We start from the raw sequence: 25,501 nt of genomic DNA, 5'->3' as shown, positions 1-25,501 counted from the left end.
TTGTTAGGCACAGGGAGATTAAGTGATTTGCCCAGAATCACAGGATGTTCAGCATCATTGCCGAGACTCGAACCCAGCTCCCCGGATTCGAGGTCGACTGCCCTAGCGGTCAGGTAAGTAAATGACTGTGGGAGTTAAGGTTCTGGGGTTAGACTCAGGGGTCCCCGAGGGTCAGTGATGCACTGTGATTGCACCCTCAGTGTCGCAAGGATGGCCGGGTGCAGAGTATTGAGGCCCAATGTTATCCTATGGAGGATAGGGGGGCGCCGGTTAGTGACTGCTGGCAAGCAGGCCACGGGCTGTGGAAGCAAAGCTCCTAGGGTTTAGCTCAGGGTAAGTTGGGGACTAAAGTAGCACCAAAGGTGCACCCTCAGCAGCACTAGGACGGGTGCAGGGTGCTGTTTTGAGGTCGGGTGCCCTGTTGATTTCAATGGAGATTCTCCGGGACAAAGAAACACTGCAGGCTCGGGGACGAGGATCATCCAGGAGTGACCACCACTTTGAGGGGTAAGTTGGGATGTTGAGGGTTGGTTAGGCACCGTTGGATTGGGCACACAAGGCGTGGGGCGTTGGGTGCATGGGTGCCTTTGGACGTCGTATTTTCTTACCCGCTTTGGTCGCGGCAAGGGAGCTCCTCTGGATTGAGGCTACAGGTGTCATCTGGAGGCTTGAGGCAGGTCAGGGGTCGCCGGATCTCGGGTCAGGATCGCCAGCGGACCTCCTTCTGGTGTTTTTCCACTCGAGCTCAGGCCAGGTTCGGTGGGTGCAGAGTGGGCTGGATTCGCGGTTCCTGACTGGCACCAGAAGCTGCAGTTTAAACACGTCCGGTGTTCACGGGAGAAACAGTCTTGAAAGTGAAGGAAGGCAGGTCCTCCTTTGTGAGGTTGCGGGCTGCTGGACACGCCAGGGTTTCGCAGGAGCAGGTTTGAGGGAAGATAGGCCAGAAGGGCTGGGGCCAAGTCAGTAGGCGTCATCCTCTTGTTAGCTCTACACGGCTTCTCGTCCTTCTCTTCTTTTCTTGTGGTTGCTAGATCTGAGGAAGGAAGGTTCAGGGTACCCCTAAATACTAAATTTAGGGGCGTTATAGGTAGGTAAAGGGCAAGGACCAATAGGTCCCTTCCCTGGGGTGGGTACACTCCTTAATCTGGCACTCTCCAGTGGGAGGGGGGCAGGAGCCTGTCCCTGGTTGGCTGGGTCCCCCAATCCTCAAGATGGTGGAGACTCAAGGTTGTGCTTCACCTCCCCTCCCCCACCTTAGGGGTGGAGTTGGCAGAGATGGGCACACCTCTCTTCCTCACTTCTTTTTCCCACCGGTTCTCCTGCCCAAAGTGGGGTGTAGAACCAGTGGGGACCAGTTTCTGAAAGCAGCAAATGGTCTGGAGAGGCTCACAAAGGCGGTATATGCCTTTGAAGCCTCTCCTTAGTGAAACCTGCCCATCCTGGGGGAGGAAGCTTGGCACCTCCTCCCAGGATGTGCATTGTTTCAGCCCCCCCCCCCCAGAGCAGCAAGCTCTCGACCCAGGGGTCCAGAAACGTGTCTGGTGGTGGCAGACTCGCAGTCAGGTCACTAGAGGTTGGTCGAGTTTCAGGGGGCATCTCTAAGATGCGCTCTGTGGTGCATTTTACATTAAATCTCACACTGGCATCAGTGTGGGTTTAATGTGCTGAGAAGTTTGATACCAAGCGGCATACTCCTCATGCGCTGCTCACTCCAACTGTGACCAGTTCAAGCCTATATATTCTAATGCCACATTCCACGCTCAAGATGTACAGTTATCACCGGTACAATTGCTTTTCCTTTCTAAAAAGTAAAATGCTTTGGTATTTCAGGAAAAAATATATTACTTTGAGCTGCTTGTTTACCTTGTACAGGACATGTTCCAGGAAGCATCACCACAGAAGGTTGATAATCTGCAGGCAGTGGTCGTAATGAAACAAGGCGAAATAGAGAAGTATTTGACCTAAAGAAATTAGAGAACAAAACTCAGTAAACCTTAGAAAGTACTGTATAAAGGAAATGAATACACAAATGTTTATACGTTGATGCTTCTACTGTACTTGCTCATTGCAGATTTTTGTGTCACTTGACAAAGTCAGCAGGGAACCAACACACCTGCTTGAGACTAGAGAGAAAACAGGAAGAAAGAGGACTTTTTCCACAGAAGACACAAAACTAATCAAGGAAGCCATCCTCAAAGGGGAAGAGCTGGTCTCTAAATACATACAAGGTAGCTTATATTTCCTCACTGAAGACCTCACAATTCTGGCATTAGGGAGCTAAAGTGGGCAGAAATGCATATTGCTAATTGCCAGGAGCTTGCTACCATGCAGACATTACAGAGTTCTGACTGATATGCTCGGATTAGAAGGCACAACTGTAGGAAGCTGGCTATGTATATACTATACCAAAAGGAGGTATAGTGTGCACAGACTCTAGTGGAACTCCAAAGGTAAGCAGAGATAAACGTGGATGGCACCTTATTCTCCATTTGTGGTAGTGTGGGCGAGCAGTAAGGCTTTATCAGAGGGTAGTGTTTAGCATTTGTTATACACACTCAGGCAGCAAATGATGTCACACACTTAAAGACTGAACTCAGACCAATTTGTTTGTATAAAAAAATAATATTCAGTTATATTTATTTTCTAGAACCAATCAAGCCTGTTACAGGTAAGTGTAAATTGTACTTTTCAAGGCAGGTTGAACAATACAAGCAAGCTGAATGAAAATGTCTTTGTGACAGGTTTGTAAATCTTTTCAATACAGTGGGAATTACTGTTAGATTACTTTACAGATTACTTTATGGATTACTTTTTCTACTCGGTGTGATATGCCTAGATATCACACTGGGACATTTCCTAGAGAAAAGGTAAGCAAAGCAGATTTTAGTTATTTGCAGTTTTTCAAGTTCTCATAAAAAACGAACTCCACACTTAAAACAATTTTCAAGGAAAATCAGTCAATCTATTCCTATGGAGAAAATGTGTGTATCGCTTAACGGGTAAGTACTTGGTTGTGGGAGTTGGTAAGAATCCCGGGTTCCCCCAGGGTAAAGGAAACACTCTCAAAACAACCTCAGCGGCACTAGGGTGGCTGGGTGCAGATTGCTGAGGCCCAATGTTATCCAATCAGGGATAGGGGGCCTCCAGTTGGTGGCTGCTCATGAGCAGGCCACAAGGTTGTGGGAGCAAAGCTCCTGGTGTTAGGCTCAGAGAAAAGGGGGCTCAGAGTTAACACCCAAAGTACACCCGCAGCGGTGCAGGGGCGGCTGGGTGCAGGGTGCTGGTTTTGTGTCTGGTGCCCTTTTGATTTCAACGGGGATTCTCCGGTTGCAACAAAGACTACAGGCTCGGGACAAAGACCTTCTGGAGAGGTAAGATGCCTGGGGATGCTGTGACACTGTGGGTTGGGCCACCCAAAGCCGTGGGGCATCGGGTGCATGGGTGTCTTTAGGCAATGTGTTTTATTACCAACTCGGGTCACGGTCGGGGAATCCTCCAGAAAGAGGCTGCAGGCTTTGCTTTGAGATTCGAGGTGGGTCAGAGATCACCAGATCTCAGGTCAGGATCGCCGGGGAGACCTCCTCGTGGTGTTGGGCCACTCGAACTTAACAAGTTGGCGTCAGGTGCAAACTCACTGTTTTTGGCTGGTGCTACAGTCTGTTGGTGAGCAAATCCAGTGCTCAAGGGAGACAAAGTCTTTGGCTTGGAAGTTAGGTCCTCCAGGTTCTCGAGGTTGTTAGCTGCACTACACACCGGGATTTTGCTCAAGCAGGTTTGAGGTGGGGACAGGCCGGTAGGGCTGGGGCCAAGTTAGTGGGCGGCCCCCTCTTCTTAGTTCAGCACGGCTTCTTTCGGACCTTCTTCTCTTCTTGACTATTCTTTTCTGAGGAGGCAAGGTTCAGGGTTGCCCCTAAATACTAGATTTAGGGGTGTTACGGGTAGGTAAACGTTGGGACCAATGGGTCCTTCCTTGGGGTGGGTACACCCCCTAGTATGTGGAGTCCCCCTATCTGCAAGATGGCAAGGACAGAGTTGTGCTTCGCCTCGCCTCCTCCACCTGAGGGGTGGGGTTATCAAAGATGGGCACACCTCCCTTCCTCACTTGGTTTTCCAACCGATTCTCCGGCCCAAAGTGAGGTCAGGATCGGTGGGAGCTAGTTGCTGGAAGCAGCAAAGGGCTGGGGTAGCTCACAAAGGCGGCAAGCCATTGAAGCTTCCCCTTCGTTGACCCTGCCAATCCTGGGGGAGGAGGCTAGGCACCTCGTTCCAGGATGTGCATTGTTCCAGACCTCCGAGGGCAGCAGTCCAGAAACATGTTTGGTGGTGGCAGCTGGCAAGCAGCCACTCAGCCTGGACACTAGAGGTCGTTTTTCAGGGGGCCTCTATAAGAGGCCCCCTGAGTGCATTTTTCATTACATCCCAAACTGGCATCAGTGTGGGTTTAATGTGCTGAGAAGTTTGATACCAAACTTCCCAGTTTTCAGTAAAGCCATTATGATGTTGAGTTCGTAATGTCAAACTCCCAGCACCATATACTCTTAATGGCATTACTGCACTAACAAGGTCCAATAAATGCTTCGATACTGTAGGGGTAAAGGACCAATGCCCCTGTACCCTCACCACTGGTATAGTGCTCCCAGCTTGAGGGGTGGGTGACCTATGCCAGGGCAGGGTGTGTGTGTGTAAAGGTACAGGGCCTCTAAGGGATGCACAAGAAGTGCTGCACCCCTTAGAGGTCTTCCCTGGCTACAGTGCCCTTGGTACCTGTGGTACAATTTACAAGGGACTGACCTCATCACACACTAGCACACTGTCTTCCTTCCACCTCAGAACAGGGCAACAAGAAACCACAGACACCCATTTCCACCATCCTTACGCTGAAGTTCTTCTCCCAATCTAGTGTCACGGCCCCCATATTAGTTAGATCCCTCACGTGCCTTTCAGCCTCACGTCGTGACCAGCTTCCCCTGGATGACACAACCTGACCAATGTAGATCCCCCACCCTAGCAGAAGCATGCCCCCCCCCCTTTCAAAGAAACGCAACAAGTTCACTGGGCAAGCCAATTTCCACCAACCCCACCATTACAACCCACTTGAAACCTCACGCGTGAACTCCTTCACAATTAGCTTCCCCCCCAACCTCTCCCTGAAAGTGAAAAGAAACTTCAAACAGACTAATTCGACAGCATCCAGAAACACTATTCGTGGACGCATATCACTGCACCTCCAAAGGGCAGAGAAGATGGACCTCATCTTCCAAACGGATAGACCTGATAACTGAATACTACATGCAGAATGCAACTTCACATCTCCAAAATGATGACTATCACACATAGTTGTAAACTGACAACCTCTCTCCCTAACCACTCGACAAGGAGAGGGAACAGATCGGTGACCATCTATTCGGATGGCATAGTTTTGATACAGGCAAACAATGAGAACCTAGAGGCCTTTGACTCCCTCTTCCCTGCACTCCGAACCGCCCACTTACACACGCTTCGACCTTCCCGGTCCCAGCACCCTTCCCTGGACAACCTGTCCCACCAGGTAAAGCAAACATCCATTGCCATGCTCCTTGAGAGAACCTCCAGCCTCCCCTCTCGAGTCACCACCCACTCCTCCACCCCCACGAATCGAGACCTCCAACTCCCCAATGAACATCACACCCAACCACCCCCCCAGACTCTCCAGCATCAACATCATAAACCTGCCCCGTTGGCACGGTCCACTGTCTTCTCTCTCCCTTCTGCAGAAATCAGGAGGATGAATTCACGACATGACCCTTTGCACCCCCTACCGAGGGTCACAAACAGAGGCATCATGATGTACACAAATAGCAATAGACACCATAACACAGTCATGCTCTCCACCCCATGAAATGGCCCTAGCCAAGACTTCCTCACCCCGCCCCTGAAAACAAGGCACACTGTCTTGCCCTATTAAAGTCAGTTATAAATAATATTCCTGGGCCTAAACAAAATCTTAACTAACCTCGACAAGGCCCGAAAGCCCCAGCAATCCCGGCCCAGGGCTCCCACCCCGACCAGCTAACCATTTAAAGCACTCTGTCGGGTACTTAACCACCCATGCGACCCGGTTACAGAGACCCACTAGAATTGACACAGAGATCTTGACAGAGTCCCATAAGACCAAAGCCCCGTGTCCCGGATACAGAGACTTCTAAGAAAGGATGCAGAGATCCAGACACAAAGACCTACAAGAACCAAAGCCACAATGTCCTCATAAGAAGCAGCTGATCTAGCCTCAACATACGATTCTCCTCCCACAGCCTCCCCTAAATCCAAAATCCAAGTGATCACAGGCTTCAGTAGAGACTACCCCACCCCCACTAAACCCACAAGACCCCTGTCCTTCCTCACCACCATACCTAGTGCCCCACCTGGAAAGAATCTCAGCAAAAAAGGGCTTTCCACTATCTGCATGCTCATTAACTGCAGATCAGCCTCTAAGCATGCAACGGAATTAGCAGAAGCCATCCTCTCCCAGGACATAGACATTGCGCTCATCACGGAGACTTGGCTAAATGAGATCTCCCCACCATGCTAGGATATGCTTGGGCCCCCACGTTTTACTATTATCAACAAAGACAGAAAAGATCAACGAGGTGGAGGTGGAGCTGTCATTCACAAGGACAACATCGCCATAGTTGAAATGGACACTTGCAAGTATAGCTCCTTTGAATGTCTTACCGTCAACATCAAGACCAAGGATAATAGTACAATACTCTGTCAATGACCTCCAGGAGCTTCTCCATTTCTGTACATTTACGTGTTGTGCTGTGAGATTCGTCTTCCTCTGCAGTTATGCGGTCCTCTGCTGCGTCGAGACGTTCACCCTGCTTATCCAATTTGGTGGATATATTGTCCACTCTTTGGGTGAGTGAGTCTAATTTCCCGTTAATAGCCTGGAGGCTTTGCTGTATAGCTTGGAGGGCAGTTTCCATGACTTTGCTTGTTGTTTGTTGTGTCTAATTCAGTGTCCGAATGTGCAGTGGTGCCTTTAGGGTTGCGCTTAGTGTCAAAGGAAAGTTTAGGTTGCTGTTTATCTGGTTTACCCATTATATCAGTAGGGTAGAGAGGGTATTTGGGGAGAGGATGTAGCCTAACGGCAAGAGCGGGCTCCTTCGAAGCAGGGGGACCGGGTTCGAGTCTTGGCAACGACGTCTCTACATCCTGTTATTCTGGGCAAATCACTTAATCTCCCACTGCCTAACAAAAATGAATGTGTCCTTCTGTAATGAAACTGGTGGTATGTAAAGCGCTCTGATACCCGATGTCTCGGGTCTAGTTTGCGCTATATAAAACTCTAAAAAAACAAAGAAAACCCCTTCTTTATCACCCACCAGGAAACACCCCCACATTTGGGGAACACTTCTCCGACCTGATTGGCCATTGCGCACTCGGAGATGCTAACAACCTAATCCTTGGTGACCTTAACCTACGCTGGATCGACATGAACAACCCGCTAACTCAAACTCTAAACAATCTTCTCTCCGACAATAATCTATCTCAGCACTGCTCAGAGGAAACTCACAATAAAGGAGCAACCTTGGATGCCATCATCGCTCATCGAGACACAATTACGATCAACTACATACTCCCCGTTGACTGGTCGGATCACCACATTATCTTATTCCACATCAACCAAAGAGTGCTATCTCTGCCACCCGTACAAGACCCACCCAAATGGTCTGGAAATCTCACCCAGATTCCCCTTGGCATCCTGGAAGAAAGGTTAAGTTCACTCCGCCGCAGAGGCAATAACCACCTCTCCACAACAGATCTCTCCTCGCTCTATAACTTTAATATGGTGGTCTTGCTTGATCAACTAGCACCCATGAAATAAAAAAAAAGCTGAGCTATTCCATCTAGATCATGGTTAGACTCCAACAACAACCCCGAAAGGAGAAAATTAAGAGCCACAGAAAAACACTGGAGGAACAATCCTACTACTATCCACCGCGAACAACTCAGAACAGTCCGGAAGAAGTACAACAGTCACATCAAGAACGAAAATCCACATTTTTCCGCTCCGCACTGGTAGCGCAAAAAAACAGACCCAAGGAGCATTTTAACATCATAAGACAACAAACCTCCAAACCTGTTACGTCCTCAGTGCCGGCATCCAAATAACTTTGCGACCACTTCGCCAACTTCTTCAATGAAGAATGAATCCCAACTCTTCCCAGGCAGAGCCACCATTACTATCTACAATAACGGGATTGTCCTAATTCAATCCACAGACAGGAACCTGGAACTACTAGACAACCTGTTCCCCACTTTCAAAGAGCACCTCTCCAATCCTCGGACCTCCACTCATATCACCTCCAGTCCTACCACCCCTGACTTCACATCTCCCACCCACAACCCTTCTAACCTAGTTCAGCACCAGAACGACACGCACCTCACCTCTACCCCCGGCACCCTAGTCAATCACCCACCTGCTGTAGCTACCACACACTCCTCAATCACAGACACAGATCTCTCCCCCTCATACACCATCCGCACCCCCACACCCCCTACCAACCATCGGACCTCCACTCATACCACTCCCATTCCTTTAACCCCTGACATCACAGCTCCCACCCACAACCCGTCTAACCCAGTTCAGCACCAGAATGACACGCACAACGACAAATCCCACCCTTTATCCCCCCCATTCTCAGTCCCCACTACCACCCTGTAACTAATCACGCAGAACACACCACCTTTCTTAATTTAACTCCCCCTCCCCACAACAGGACCATCTCCAATCCAATTTCCCCCCCATTCTCAGCCCTCATTACCTTACCTGCACCCCCACCACCACTAACATACACTCATCCTCCACCCTGCTCTCTCCACCTACCACCAATGCCCTCACCTATACCACCAACCTCCTCCCTACTTCATCCACACCCCTCCCTCCCAAACCCTCTCTCCTCCCTAACACCAACCCGTACACTGACGCCATGGAGCCCTGCACGAACACCAGCCCACCCCCCCCCCCCCCACCCGCACGCTAATTCCCTGGGCAGTCACTCACCCCTGATTTCCATCCCCACCACCAACACCTTTCCCACGCTGGACAAGATTATGGCCACCCTCCTCCAGGTCAAAGAAGACATTCACATCATCAAAGAACTACTCTTCACACACCCAAGACACCCCTCACCCACCACCACCTCCCCCCCCCCCCCAACATGTCCCCCACCCTTCCGGATGACTCTCTCACTCAACACTCCCCACACTGGACTTCAATCCATTTTCGCAATCGCAACAACCGCCCCCGTCGCCCCTGCAACCCTCTTTCGGACCTCGACACACTCACCCTCCTCCGCTCCTACGACCCAGCTCCCCTAAACCACACATCCACCAAACACCTCGCCATTCCCACGATACACTCAAATCCCCTTAGACCCCCCACAATAAACAACAGAATCTCCATCCCTAATAACCTTAGAAAAGACCCCCTCTCTCTAGAACCCTCTACCACCCTCGACATGCACTCTCCTCAACTGCAGATCGGCCTCTAGACACTCCTCCGCCATCGCTGATCTCATCTTAACACTGGACCTTGACCTTATCATCATGACTGAAACCTGGCTAACTGAATCTTCTACACCTATAATGGACATTCTGGTTCCTCCCAACTACCACATCATTAGACTTGACAGGCCCGGCAAAATAGGTGGTGGAATCGCATGCATTTACAGGAACAACCTCTCTGTTCTGAAAGTCACCTCCCCCTCCCTACCCTCCCCAACTTCCTGTGAATACATCTGCCTCGATATCATCAGTGAGGGCAAACCGATATGCTCTCTTCACGGCATTTACCACCCACCTGGGGACAACCTCACCTTCTCCCAACAAATCATGGATATGATCTCAACCAATTCCGGACGGCAGCTCACCCAAATATACCTTGGTGACTTCAACCTCCACTGGAACGATCACAATGTCGCGGTGGTAAATAGTCTTAAAAATGTCCTCAATGCTCTTGACCTCACCCAAATATGCAACAGCCCGACCCACGAGAAAGGCTCTATCCTCGACCTTATCATCTCCAAAGAGGACTCTATCCAACTCGAGTCTATCCAACCCTGTGACTGGTCAGATCATCATATTGTCACATTCTTCATCAATGAAAAAGTTAAATCTAACCCGGTTCAACCCTTCAAGCCCAAAGTCTGGAAAAGAGACCTGAAAAAACTCAACCCAAACTCTTTACCCCCTAACAGCTGCAATCTCCTACTTCCCCCTACCGGCGCTACGGACGTTCAATCTTTGACTGACCACTATCTCAACGCTATGACCTCAATAATTAATGAGGCTGCACCTATGCAGCTAAAAAGAGTATCCACTAAAATCTCCAATCCATGGTACGACGGGAGTCTCAATGAGGATAGACGAGCCATGCGAATGGCAGAGCGCACCTGGAAATCAGCTCCCTCTGCACTGCACCTAAAAACACTGAAGAAAAAGAGAAACGCCTACTTCAGGAAAATAAAACGGCCAAAATCAGATTTCTTCAGCCTCCAGCTCGACCAAGCAAAAAACCGTCCGAGAAAACTGTTTGAGCTAATCAGATCACAATCCAAGGAACAACCCCAACCACTCAGCACTATGCGCGAAGCACCCTCCTGTGAAGACTTCTCCGCTTTCTTTATCCAAAAAACTGACAACATAAAGAGCGATCTCCTCATTGACGCAAGCCTCTACTCCAAACCCCACTGCATAACACCCACTGAACCAAAAAACAATGCTACATGGTCATCCTTTGGCACCTACTCTGAAGAAGAAATTGGCAAACTGCTCAGCACCTTGAAACCATCCAATCACCTCACGGACCCCCTTCCTGCTAACGCTGTAAAAGACTTTACCCCTTTGCTCCTTCCACTCTGGACTAAAATTATCAACAGCTCACTTCAACAAGGAACCATCCCTGACTCCCGCAAAGTCGGACAAGTCACACCTTTACTAAAGAAACCTACAGCCGACCCCTCTGATCTAAACAATTACCGTCCCATTACCAATATTCCCACTCTCGCCAAACTGTTGGAAAAATGCGCATAACTACAATTGACGAAACACATTGATCAGTTTGATCTGCTAAACCCTCATCAATCAGGCTTCCGAGCAGGACACAGTACGGAAACTGCTATGACTCACATAATTGACGACGTCCTTCAAATCCTAGATCAAAACGATACCTGCCTCCTCATCCTTCTTGATCTCTCTTCAGCATTCGACACCGTTAAACATGAGAATTTACTCGAACTACTAAACACAAGAATGGGTCTATCTGGGACTGTTCTCAAGTGGTTCACTTCCTTTCTACACAACAGGTCGCAGAAATTCAAGAGCAACAACCTGATGTGCACGCCAATACCTGTATCGTTAGGCGTCCCCCAAGGATCCTCCCTATCCCCAACTTTGTTCAACCTAGTTATGGAACCTCTCACCACCTTGTTACAAGCATCCAATGTACACTTTCACATGTACGCCGATGACACCCAACTATATCTCAAATTACAATCCCCCAAAGACATTTTGCTCCTGAACTCAACGTTCAGAAGCACCCAATCCTGGCTTGCCGATAATCATCTCAAACTCAATGCTCTGAAAACAGAGTTCCTGCTGATCTCACCTCCCGCGAACATCTCTACCACTCAAATTTGGCTTAAACACCTAACTGCACTCAATGTCCAACCCACCATCGTGGACTCCGCAAAATCTTTAGGCATAACACTTGACACCAATCTCAACATGCAGCAACATATCAGCAAGGCTACTAAGGGAGCGAACTACCAAATCAATACCCTGAGGAAACTTAAACCCTTCCTCCCAGCCAAAGACTTCCAAACTGCAGTACAAGCACTAGTCATCCCTCGAATAGAATATGGCAGCATCGCCCTCTGCGGACTCCCCCTAACTACTACCGCACCCCTAAGAGCTTCTCTAAACGCTGCAGCGAGACTCATCACTGGGTCAAAAAAACACTCACATATTTCCCCTGACTTGAAATCCCTGAACTGGCTGCCTTTTGAAGCCAGAATACATCTGAAAATCGCCTGCATGACGCACAAGGCTGTACACCTGAGCTCACCCGGCTACCTCACTCAGAAGCTGACAATTTCTGGCGGCTCTAGAATCACTAGAGGCACAAACAATCTTCTGCTGAAGCCTCGAAGATTCCGGAAGGAAAAAACTTATAAACGCTTCTTTTCAGGAATGGCACCCAGGATCTGGAACTCACTCCCTCCTGAAACCAGGCTCATCTCCTCCACTACACTTTTTAAGAAAGAAGTAAAAGCTATCCTCATGGCTAAAAACACTTGAACTATTATTTTGGACTCTTTAAAGACTCTGCACCGATCTGTACTACTTGTTCGATCCCTTTGCTTATTTGTATTACTTGTATTATCGACTTACCTGATTGTCTATGCTCCCACTTGTTTGTACTATTAGCATTATTGACGCACCTGTTTGACTTTGCTCCCTCATGTACCTACCCCACCCCACTTATTACCTACAACTACGCTATGCCCAATGTTATTTACTCTCCTGTTCGTACCCCTTCTTTGTAAAGCGCTCTGATATCTGCAAAGATCTTGTTCGCGCTATATAAAACTTTCAAAATAAAATAAATAAATAAATAAATGACAAGATGTCCAAGATCGAGCTCTCACTGGGCATCAAAAGCGCCCCCCTGACCAATAGCAGTCCGTCTGGAGTGTATGATAGGGCTCCCTTACCCCACAGCAAACCCAGACTACTCTTACATCCCATTCAGGAAGCTGAGATAGTCAGACTGATCTCTACCTCCAAGCCCACATCTCACGTCCTAGACCCTATACCCGCGCAACTGACCAAAAAGCTGAAACTCTCCTTAGCCCCACTCTGGTACAAGATTATAAACAGCTCCCTAAAAAGCGGGGTCGTTGCAGACTGCCTCAAAGTGGTGCAAGTCACCCCACTGCTGAAAAAACCCGACCTGGATTATAAAGGATTTTAATAACTTTAGAACTGTCTCTAGCCTTCGTCTTCTATCCAAAATCCTTGAAAGATGTGTACTTCAACAATTAACTCAACACATGGACAGTATCAACCTCTTTGACTCCCATCTGTCTGGCTTCAGGAAAGGCTGCGGCACTGTATCCGCGATCCTCAACATCATCGATAATATCCACAAATCACTTGACTCAGACCAATGCTGTCTCCTCATTCTCCTAGACCCATCAGCAACATTCGACACGGTAGATCAGAAACTTCTCATTAAGGTTCTCCAAGAAAGAGCCGGACATGATGAAGTGGTCCTCCAATGGTTCTCCTCCTTCCTACACAACCGCACCCAGAGAATCAAAATCAAAAACTTTGAGTCAGACCTTCACCCAGTCAGTAGGGGAGTTCTCAAGGGTCTGTGCTCTCCTCCAACTTCTCAACATTTACATGGAACCCCTCACCACCCTACTCAAAAAAATCTAACATTCCCTTCCACCTACATGCTGACGATACTCAGATTTACTTGGAAACCTCCTCCGTCAAAGACATTCAAAGACTCAATAACATAATGAGGGAAGTGCATCACTGGCTGTCAAGTAACCACTTAAAACTGAATCCTGACAAAACCAAATTACTCCTCCTATCGAACAAAGAAGAGAACCCCCAAATGGTCGAATGGCTAAATGCTAATGATGCGCTCAATGGGAACCCCACCCTGGCCGACTCTTTTAAGTCACTAGGCATCACGCTAGACCCGAAACTGGACATTACCAAACACATTAAGAACTCAGCTAAGAGCGCCGCAATATGTAAAATTGTGGTACTTAGTTTGAACAAACAGCACCTAATGTAGCCAATAAAAGCAGTTGCCATGAATACCGCTTCATTTTTCCCTTTTTTAATTTACTGTTTTCCAGCAACATGGCATTGTCACCTTTTACTGCAAAAAAAGCTGAGGCATACTTTCCAATGAAAACCTCAATGCCAAAACACAGCATACTACCATAATTTGTTTTCAGGCGTCATCACAAAGGAAAAGATGATTGCTCAAGTCTATAGTAAAGGAGATCTTGCTAATGTGGATCCAAGAAAAGCAATATTTATAATAGAGAAAACTACATCAACATACTAAGCAATACTGAGAATCAAAGCAGGGAAAATAGGTGTGAATGTATGTAAACAACCACACAGTCCGCCTAGTGATCAGTCCTTATGCTTGCCACATAAACTCTCTCTGCTAAGGAAATCCCAAAATCCAGAGCATTGCCCTGAAAAAATCTGTGACTGTCCACAGAATTGGGGAATGTTGCTGCCAAACTATTGAATTACTTTAATGACGTACCTCATCATCCATTAGTAGTGTTAATACTACTAAGCAAGAACACCATTTGTAATTTAGTACAAGGTAGCTGCTCACTGAAGTAAGCAGTATTAATTATTGCACAGTGGAACTAAAGAATAAGTGAATAACCATTCTGAGATGGTACCCTTCACCTAGTCTTACCACCACATTTTATGGTAGGGTACTATACATTGCTTTCTCTCACTGGTGTACCGCCGTCTGAAAGGGAAATGCAACGATGAAGAGGGCAGATTCCATATCCATATCTGATTTCGGGTACTGCAGCATACCGATCCTACAAAGATTTACCCGTGGAATTCTAACAATAAAAAAAACTCTCTAACCTACCAGCCAACAACAGATGTCAATGCACTCAAACACATTAACAATTCCACTCTGCATACACACATGGACATTTAAAACAGAATCTTTCAAACCCAAACCCGTACAGCTCTCCGGGAACAAGCATGTTACGTACCAAGAAAAGAGATACACCAAAGACCCTAATGATTTCATTTGACTCAAAAGAATCTGCTCTGCACCTAGTCTCCTCATCACCTGAGCCACAATCTGTTTGTCATCAATGCAGTGGCCCATAGAAACTAGGAACTCAAGGCAGTCAAACTGTTGTGTATCTATGCATTATTTTGTACTGTGCAAATAGTTTATTTTTGGCCGCTGATTGCATACAGCCAAACATCAGTGTAATGCTTATGTTTTAATTTACTATGAAAGTGTACTTTTATCTGGTATGTTGATTTGGATAGCGCACTAATCACCCAAGAGGGTATCAAGGCACTTGGGCAGATGTCTAGATGTGTGGTCCCCGAGGAGATTATATGAAGAGCTAGGTCGTCAGCTTCGTGCTGCGCTCAAGAAGTGAGGAGTAGGCTCTGACATGCTGAGGGAGGTCGTTTCATGTCTTGAGTGTGATGTAGGAGAATCAGTGGCCTCCAGTTCTGCTTCTGCGGATGTGGGGAATGTGTGTGAGTAAGAGTCAGACAGAGCATAAGTGTCTGGTGGGTTGGTGCAAGTCAATACAGCTGTTCAAGTATTCCGGTCCTGTGTCTTGTGCATGAGGGGTTTGAATTAACTGCGCTTTTGAACGGGGAACACATGAAGCTTTCTGTTGAGCAGTGTGATGTGGGTACAGTGAGAGAGATTAAGTAGGAGTCTTGCAGCAATGTTCAGGATGGCCTGGAGAATGTGTAGGAGCTGTTTGGCGATTCAGGCACAGATAGTGTTGACGTACTCCAGCCTGCTGGTGACTAGTGCTTGTGTGATGGTCTGTCTGGCGTTCTGAGGCAATCATTTGAAGATATTTACAGCATTGAGTAGGATGTGGAAGCAGCTGGTTCCCACTGTGCTGACTTGAGCTGTCATGATGAGTTTGTCGTCTAGGTTGATACCTAGATTTTCTGCGAGGTCTTTGGTTGTTGTTCCAAGCTCTGACCCCACCAGTTAAAGCCCCATGAAGACCAGTACTTCCGTTTGTTAGAGTTGAGCTACAGCCACTTGGTTCACATCCAGTTTACCACCACCGTCATGCAGTTGGTGAAGTTGGTTGTTTGTGGTTGTCTTATCTGTGAGTGAAAGAATGAGTTGGGTGTCACTGGCATAGACGATGGCTGATGATCTTTGATTAGACTATGTTGATAAGCGGTGTCATGTATATGTTGGGGCTATTTTTCATTTACATTTCTAAATACATATCTAAATCTGGTATAGTGTCTTGCTTAAGCGCAGTGTTCTTTTAAAAGTAGAACAGTAGATAATGTACACAAGTGCATAAGAATTCCCATGAGATTTTCCAAAAGGTACTTCAGTTATCATAAGGACACTTTTGGACAGTCCTCTTGCAGACATACCAGAAATAGGAAGTCATTATCTGTCTGAGACAGTGTGTAACATTCTTTCCTTCAGGGACTAACAGTCCATATGACATTGGCCACTAATCATGCCAGCCTTTCCACAGACTTCACTGTGTGAGCTAAGGGCAGCACATCTTTGGAAAACAAATATGTGATTCCGGTTTTCCACATTGGCAGGCCTTTTATTACTAATTCATAGGTGAAAAAGGTGCCCAAGGAAAAGTAAGAAAACAGTTATTTACCAGTTATGGTTTTCCTACAGTACTGGCATCTTTCAGAGATTCACCAGCTTGAATGATCCTCCAACATCGAGCTGGGAGTCCCATAGTATCTTCACGTTTTTTAAAAGTAACAAACATTCAGCCAATCATGTTAAACCTGACAGAATATCGCACCCTGCAGAGGTCACCATCCAACAGATTTTGTAGGACTGTTTTGAATGATTACAAGTTTAGGTTCGCCTAAAGATAGGAGGAGGGTGGGTCTGGTGTAGGAAAGGGGGGCGGGGGGGTTAGTATTGCGAATCAGAGAATTTACGATTACTAGCCCACATCACCTCCCCTGAGTATACTTGGACTGCTCTGCTACGCTACCCTGAGAGGGTGAAGTGCTAAACTGGAGTGCTTGGTTCCCAACAAGGAGACAATTGTGACCTACTGCATGTGCAGGCCTCACATCCTGATCAAGTAATAACCCAACGTCTTACACTATCAATACAGGTATGTAACTTTTTCTTATCCAAAATTGAATCTCTCTAGATTCACATGCTTGAATTAGAATAACAAGCAGTACAAGAAATATAATATAATAACAAATTCTTCAATAGGAAAAACTTTCCACACACTGCCTTCGCCAACACCCTTCACTCTCTCAAGGTCACCCACCTAAGCAGATGACCTCCTCCCATTTTCGTTCATGAAAAACCTCCATGCAGATGACCTCACATCACTCCTCAACACTGTTTACATCTCGCTTCTTCAAAGAATCTGGCCTAAAAAGCTCAAGACAAAAAATATCCTTTGCTTGCTAAAAGCAGGACAATACTGCCAACTACCACCACTTCACTCATCTCTCTCTCGTCAGAAAGATCAATGAGAAAGCACTCGCCATTCAGCTGCAAACCACATCTGAATGATTGACAGCTAACATTGAAGGAAAGTGCCCCTTTTTAATATTGTCACCCAACTTTTTGCCCGGTATGTGATGCAATTTTGGCTGAAGTGCAGTCAGTTCCTGCAAACCAGGTGCTAAGTGCTCCTTCCCCAAAACAATGTAGCTGTTCAATTGTACTCCAATTGGCAAGACCTTTAGCACCTCTGTAAGTGGTAGCCCTGGTACCTAGGGCACTGGTACTAAAGAGGGTCCCTAAGGGCTGCAGCACGTTATTGCGCTACACTAAGGGAACACAAGCATACTCATGCAGACTGCAATTGCAGGCTGCGTGATGTGGTGCAAACAAATCTGAAAACACTGTGAGCATGGCGTGTGCCATGCTCACAGACACTGAATGCAGTGTATTTAACCCTTTCCAAATGGAATTGTAAGGGTGTGTTAGCCAGGAAGGCTATTGTTGCACCCTTTTTTCTAGTAGAGTGGGCTTGTGCCCCTCCTAGTAGCTCCTGCCCTGCCTGCTTGTGGCAGAATTGTATAGTTTGTGCGATCCATCGTGCGATAATGCCCTTTATTACTGGTCTTCCCATGAAACTGCTCCCGAAGGACACAAAGAACTGCTTTGTTTTCCTGTGCTCTTTAGTGCTTTCAATGTAACGCATTCTAGCGCCAGAGTGTGCAGTGCCCTTTCTGCGGTTGTGGATGGGTTCTGAAAGAAGCTTGAAATCTGTATTGTCTGGTTCATGTGAAACCTTGACACCACCTTTGGCATAAAGTGTGCGTCCGTTCTCATTACCACCCTGTCAGTGTGTATTTGGATGTAGGCTTCTTGTAGCTTACCCTGCGTAGCGAGGTGATTGCCACTAGAAAGGCTGTCTTCATTGTGAGCATATGTAGTGAGGCTTTATGGATAGGTTCAAAAGGCACCATCATAAGTTCTGTTAGGACTAAATTAAGGTTCCATGCAGTTGGCGGCACCCTCTTTGGTGGGGCGATCCTTTTAGCCCCTTCCATGAATCTCTTTACTACTTGGGATGTGAAGAAGCTCTTTCCCATCTCTCCTCTTGTGTAGGCTACTATCACTGCTAGGTGCACTGTCAGCGAGTTAGAGCTTAGTTTTGCTTTTAGCAGGTGTGTTAAATATTTTAGCACAGTGGATTCCTTGGTCATTTTCTTGTGTAGCTTTTCCTGACGCTTCATTGTGTGAATCTTTTCCATTTCGCCACATAGCACCTCCGTGTGGTAGGCTTCCTTGCCTCCCGTAGCACCCGCAGTGTGCTCTCTGGGACATTCAGGTGTGCAAACTCTACGTCTTCAGGAGCCATGCCGCCAGGCAGAGGCTCTCTGGCTCTGGGTGAAGTACCTCCCAGTTTTGCATGGTGAGCAGGTCTTTTCTTTTTGCGAACTTGAGAGGTGGTCCCTGCGCCATCTCCACTATTTGTGAGAACCAGGACTGCCTGGCCCACTGAGGTGCCACCAGAATCAGTGTCATATTGCTGGTTATGCATTTGCTGTGTACCCTGTGTATCAGTGGTATCAGGGGAAAAGCGTAGGCAAATGTTTTCGACCAGCTTATCCATAGGGCATTCCCCTGGGACCATTCCCCTGGTTACCTGGATGCGCAGTATTGGCATTTTGCATTCTGGTGTGTTGCAAATAGGTCTATTTTTGGTGTTCCCACTTTTTGAATAGCTTTTGCGCTTCCTGTGCATTGAGCTCCCTCTCGTGGGATGCTGATGTCTGTCTGCTCCCACGTTGTCCTTTCCTGGTAGGTGTATAGCCAGGAGATCTATTTATAGTGGGATGGCCCATATGCATATCTCCTGCGCTAGGTTGGCTAGTGCAACTGATTGTGCTCCTCCCTGTTTGTTGATGTCGAACATTGTTGTCGTGTTGTTGGTTTGTATCAACACTCTCTGCTTGTACAGTTGTTTCTGGAAGGCTTTTAGGGTAAGAAACACGGTCATAGTACTAGGTAGTTGATGTGCTTGATCGCATCTGTTGGAGTTCACTGACCCCGCACCTTGAGCTGGTTCATGTGTGCTCCCCATCCCCTCTGGGGTGCATCTGTGGTGACGGTCAGTGTTGGGTTTGGTGATGTTAAAGGCTTCCCCTTTGTTATGTTCTCCTTGTTCCACCACGCTATCTCTTCTTGCACTGCATGCGTTACAACCACTAGATCTTCCCAACTCCCTGTAGCTTGTGACCATTGCTGTTGGAGCCATTCCTGGAATGGTCTCCTGTGGAGTCGTATTTGGGGACTAGGTGTTTGCAGGACGCCATCATCCCCATGATCTTGCTTGCTGTCCTCACTGTCAGAGCTCGCACCTTCTGGTATAGACGTGTCTCTTTCAGCAGGGCAAGTGTTCTCTTGTCGCTGGGGAACACCTTGCTCTGTATGGTGTTGATCTGTGCTCCTAGGAAGATCTTCACTTGTTCTGGTTCCATGGAGGATTTCCCCCAGTGTATTGAGAATCCTAGTTCTGTCAGCGTCTGTGTGACCCGCTGTCTTTGGCATTGTTTGTAGGATCTTGCTTTTATTAGCCAGTCGTCGAGGTAGGGGTATACATGAATCCCTTCCCTCCTTAGGTGCGCTACTACTGCTGCAAGGTATTTGGTGAAGACCCTTGGTGCTGATTTTAGTCCGAAGGCCAGGGCTGTGAACTGGTAGTGCGCTTCGTCTATGGCAAATCTCAGTAGATGTTTGTGCTGTATGTTCATGGGAATGTGTAGGTAGGCATCTTTGAGGTCTATGGTGGACATAAAATCTCCGTCCCTTATCTGAGGGATGACTTCTTGTAGGGATGTCATTTTGAATTTTTTAGTTTTTATGTATTGGTTTAGGAACCGTAGATCCAGGATGGGTCTTAATGTTTCGTCCACTTTTGGCACGAGGAAGTAGATGGAGTACACTCCCTAGTTTCTTTCTTTGAATGGTTCTGTTTCTATCGCCTCCTTGTGGAGAAGTTCTTGTGCTTCCTTCAGGAGTAGTGCTAGTTCTTTTGCAGAGCGCGCCCTTCTTTTTGGTTTCCTGTTTGGAGCCCTCTTTTCCAATTCTATGCAATATCCGAACTGTATGATGTTCAGTATCCATTTGTCTGTCGTTATTTTCTTCCACTCCTGGAAGAAGTGTTTTAGTGTGCCTCCTACTGGTGTTACATGTTCGTTGATCCCTGTTTTTAGTACGTGTAATGCCTTTTTGCTTATTTTGTTGTGCCCCCCCCCGCCTACCTCCCTCGAGGTGTTTTGTGGGTGGGCACGTTTGGTGGAGCGGAGTCACTTTGAGGTGCGTTGCAGGCCCCCTCTTCTGGTTTGTCCTCGCCCATTCGCCCTTCCGCGAAAGGACTGGCCCCTAGGCTGGTATTGCCAGTTTTGCTGCTGCTGGCCCTGATGCGCTTGGTTGTTGCCCTGGTAGTTCTGCTGGAATGTCTGATGTGATGTTCCTGGCTGGTTTCCCCCCCTTCCGTTTGGTCTCTGTGTCGGGGTGCCCCTTCTCATTCCTCTGAATTGCAAGGCCGCCATGGACCTTACAGTTTCATTTTCCTTTTTGAGTTGCGTCAGTTTCTCATCCACTGGCGCTCCGAACAGGGTTTCTCCATTGAAGGGAGTGTTCAGAATGTTGTTCTGGACTTCTGGCTTGAAGCCTGAGATTCTCAGCCAGGCATGTCTTCTTTCTGCGACCCCGATCATCATGAGTCTGCTGGATGTGTCTGCCGCATCCAGGGCTGATTTTAGGCATGAGTTTGCTATGTTCTTGCCTTCCTCCACCAGGTGTGTTTCTCTCTGTTGATATTGCTCAGCTGTCCGACCTCCTCCCAATGCTGGTATATATGCCTGTTGAGTAGGGCATTAGAGTTGGCAATGCACCAGTGGACTGCTGCATTCCTCTCTATTTTCCTCCCAGTGAGGTCTATCCTCTTACTATCCTTGTCTGGTGGTGGGCCAGAGTTTGTGGGAACGTTGGTCCTCTTTCTGGCTGTTGCTGCAATGATGGAGTCAGCTTTGATGGATCCCAGTATGTATGGTGGATCCTTAGAGGAGTGTTTGTACTTCTTCTCTGTCCTAGGTGTGACAGACCTGCAGATTGAGGGCTCCTTGAATTATTCCCTTCCCTGGTCCAGGACACTTGGGAGCATGGGGAGGAATTGACACCTAGTTTGTGTTGGGAGCAGTGTCTCTAAGAGGAAGCAGGTTTTTGGTTTTTCTTCTTCCAATTTCACCCCATAAGCTGTTGCCGCGTTTCTGATGACCATATTGTAGATGCCAATGTCATCTGGCGGCAAAGGTTTTCGGCATCGAGATCCTGACAATCCAGGTCCTGCACCACCGAGGATGCAGAGCCCAAACTTGTTTGCCGGTCTTCCTCGCCTTCTCCCTCGTGATAGTACATGCCCTCTTCCTCTTGGTGTTCTTGGGGCTCCGGAGTTTTCGGCGGCTCTTCGGCGTCAAACTCTTCTTCGTCCTCGACGATGGTCGTCGGCTTCGACAGGATGGTGAACCTTTTCGTCCATTTCGGCCTCGAGCCTTCTCTTCTTCCTCTCCATTTCGGCGGTGTGAGAAGTTGGCTTGGTATATGATGCTCACTAGTTCTAGTGATCACCTTGTACCATGCCAAGCAACCCTTATGGTGCAGGTTGTAAAGTCAACCTTATAGACAAGCTATCCTAGGGGTAGCATGGACTAAGCAGTCTTAGGCTAAACTCTGTAAAGGCATGTGAAGCAAGCTGTTTTACCATACACAATCCCTTGAATACCAAATGAAAGGACACCACACAGATATATATTGAAAATATATATGGATTTATTACTACAAATATCCCTGATACTCTTTATGAGCACAGAAGCAAATGCGTTAAAACAAAACACAGTTAAAATACACAAAAGTTGCACAATTATGGATGAGCCCTAGGGGCCACCTAAACCATATACTAAGAAAGTGGTATAAGAGATGCCCCTTGGACAGGAAATAGGCCTAGGGCCTGGGGAATCGCTGGAGCTGTTCGGGACTAACAGTGAAGAAGTCGGGAAAGGCCCGCGGGACTCGGGTGCAGTGTTTAAAGTGCACGCACTCACCAATGCAAAGTCTATGGTGCGTAAAAAGTACAAAGTTAGTTAGAAAGGAACCTTCCGAGTGACCTAGAAGGATGAAACTTCAGACACAGACACTAGAGGTGTGTACCAGTGTGGGAACACCGGCGGAGCTGAGTTACCTCACCCACAGGAAGCGGGTGCATAGGGTCGAAGTAGTGTCTGGTTTCGTCACGCAGGTCGATGGTGCTTGGAGCTGAAGATGCTGCAGGCGGCTCGATGTGAAGAGTTCCGGTGGATCCAAGGGTGGATCTGAAGAGGTGAAGACCTGAAAGCAGAGGGGACAATGTTCAAAGTCACTAGCCAGTGACTACCGTGGAACCAGAGTGGAACCAGGCGATGTCTGGTGCAAACAGGCGTCGAGGTGTAGCTTCTCTCTGCAGCCACGTGGACACGAGGGGTCGAAGACGTCCAGGAGTCGGTCACAAGCTGTCCCACGCAGGCTTCTCGCTGTTGGCGGTGTCGGCAACTTGAATGAAGCAAACAGGCCTTGGCTAATGCAAGCCACGCAGGAATCGAAAAAGGCTTGTTACTCGGACCAGCAAGGTCAGAGCAGGTGCTCCTTTTTACAGGAGCAAGAGCAAGTCTGGAGCAACCAGACCTGCAGTGAAAGTTGTAGGTTTCGTCGCCAAGATGGCCACTAGCCGCGTGGCAAGTGGACGGGAAGGCGCGACGAGTGGCACAATGCAAAAGGGCCCCACGCAGATCGTGGAGATGCTGGGGGGCTGATCTTCGGTGCAAGGGCTGCTCGAGGTTGGGGCTTCTCAAACCCCAAAGCACAGCGTCGAGGGTGCCTCTGATGCTGCGCAGTCAGCGTTTCGGGGGTCTTCCAAGAGGTCCGGTCCCACGTCTCTCGGTGCCTCCACGGGTCCCTTCTTTGCAGGGACTGTGGCTCGGGCTGTGAGAAGTCTGGGAGTCTGGGTCTTGTCAGGCTCTGGGCTCGGGCTCCGGCGGGAGGCGGCGGCAAAGCAGACGTCGAGTTGCTGGTTGGTGCCTGTGTTCACAGGGTGGTCACTCCTTGGCCACAAGGGAGATTCTCTTCCGTCTTCTGAGCAGCAGAATGTCGAAGTCCAGTCTTCTTCTGTATTTCAAGTTGATTCAGGATGATCTGAAGTCTCAGGACACAGCTCCCACTCTTATTCGAATCTGGGGGGCCGGATCACCTACTAGGTCCCTCCTCTGGGTGGAACCAGGAAGGGGGGTGGTTACACCCCCTTTCCTTTGTCCAGTTTCGCGCCAGGACTGGGGCTGGAAAGCCCCAGCACCGGTTTGAACTGGCCTATGCACAGGGACACCTTGTGTGCCCCAGGCATGTCTGATTCTATTCAGCCCTGTCCTACCCAATACACAAAATCCTGTCTGGAGTGGTGCTAGCACCTCCCCAGGCAGGAAACCCTTTGTCCAAGCTGCCCTCGCTGGAAGGACTCCCAGCAGCAGGAGGTCAGACTTGTGTCTGTGGTGGCAGCATCCATTTTGTGATGCTAAGGCTCTGTTTAACTTTAACCGGGGTTCAGGCTAGGTACATGTCGTGTCCCTCTAGAAGGGTGGAATGCTACTCCGTCGCCAGAACTGGCGAGGGGGTAGTATTCCAATTCGTATGACACCTTACTCGACATGTTTTGATAAAGCCAAACCCAAGATAGCATTTAACCGCGAGGTTCATAATGCACTTAAGAGTATATGGTATGGCAATATCATGAAACAGCTAAAGGACATGGTTCCGAAAGCTGCAGACAGGCTCAGCTCATGCCAAAGCACCATCTCACATATTTCCAAGCACTCTGCCTCCAGGATTGATGAGGCCTTCCATAGGAGTGACCGATAGGAACATATGTGTCCATTTTAGGTTAGGTATAGGCATACTACACCTAAGTAAGGGGTGGTTACACCGACTTACCCCAGCTGAGTGATCAGCCAGTTGTGTCAAAATATGGAGGCCAGGCCAGGGGTGGCATAATACATGCTGCAGCCCCTGGTAGGCCTTGGAAGCACCTATGCCCTGGGTACCTGGGTACACTGTTACAGGGGCCAATAAGGTGAGCCAATTCCAATTGGGTATGTACCTAAGGTACATGAAGTCCATTTTAAGGAGAGAGCAATTAGCCTGGGGCCCTGAATAGCAGGATCCCAGGCCAACTATGTCAAAAACCAGCTAAACACCAGGCAAAAAGTTTGGGGGTAACCATAGTCAGATATCCACCTTCCTACAGGCGGCTTGTTCAGCACCGAGGGTTTCGGAAGATCTCTTTGATGTCTACGTCGAAGTCCCTTTCGGGTCTTTTTCCTTCAGCGTAGAGCATTGCTTTTCGGGGACGTGCTTCGACGACCTAGGTTTGTCTTGGGATTTTGCCGACTGGGAGTGCTTTTCGTAGGAATCGCTGGGCTGTTTGTCCCTGAATGCAGCTGCGTACGTCTAATGATTCGGTGCCAGTGCTCCTTTCGAGGACTTAGACTCTGTTTTCCGAGTCTGACTCTGATTTTCGAGAGTCTGTCGGGGTCCTATAGGTCGAGGTCTCTCTTGCCTCCTTTGTTGATTTCGCATCGGCCTCTACGACCATGTAGTCATCTGGTCCCTCGGCGATGTTGTCCTCTTCCCCACAGGAGAGGCCCAAGTCCCAGTAAGACGGAGGTTGACCTTGGCCTTGCATGTTGTAGTAGGCTCTCCTCTGTCTCTCTCTTACCCTGAGCGTCTTCGGGGTAAAAACAGAGCAGGCGTTGCAATCTTTGCACTTGTAGTTGACCGGTAGGCAGAGGTTGCAAACCGGATGCTGGTCCTTCTGCGCATACTTGTGGTGGCAAATCCCCTGTGTGCGCAATCTCCGTTAGATGTCGAAGTTTTCGATGTTTTACTTCCCCTTCGTCGTCCCGGTTCAGTGGTCTTGCTTGGTGAAGTGTTCTCCAATCCTTTTTGTGGTTTTCGTGTCCTTTTCCTCTTCTTTTCTCCCAAAAACTCTGGAACCTCACGGTGACGATCCAGACCCAACAGCGGAAAAAAGAATCTGAAGATGGTGCCCAAGGGTGGGAGCTTCCGCAGAAAACGTGCCGACGTCACCAGGAGGACACCAAAAGGTGGGACATCGACGCC

At 48.2% G+C, this 25,501-nt stretch overlaps 1 protein-coding gene across 1 annotated transcript in view; it reads right to left on the bottom strand.

The window, feature by feature from the left end:
- WDR36 (WD repeat domain 36) overlaps positions 1–25,501 on the bottom strand; it is a 433,115-nt gene that overhangs the window by 130,621 nt on the left and 276,993 nt on the right. The window contains exon 18 of the mRNA XM_078675494.1: positions 1,864–1,961. Within this exon, the coding sequence (XP_078531620.1) occupies positions 1,864–1,961 (98 nt within the window). The remainder of the gene's footprint in view (positions 1–1,863; positions 1,962–25,501) is intronic.

Source organism: Lissotriton helveticus, chromosome 2_1 (assembly GCF_964261635.1).
Source record: "Lissotriton helveticus chromosome 2_1, aLisHel1.1, whole genome shotgun sequence".
Classification (NCBI taxonomy): domain Eukaryota; kingdom Metazoa; phylum Chordata; class Amphibia; order Caudata; family Salamandridae; genus Lissotriton; species Lissotriton helveticus.
Note: the sequence above shows the minus strand (reverse complement) of the source record. Positions and strands in the feature narration are given on the sequence as shown.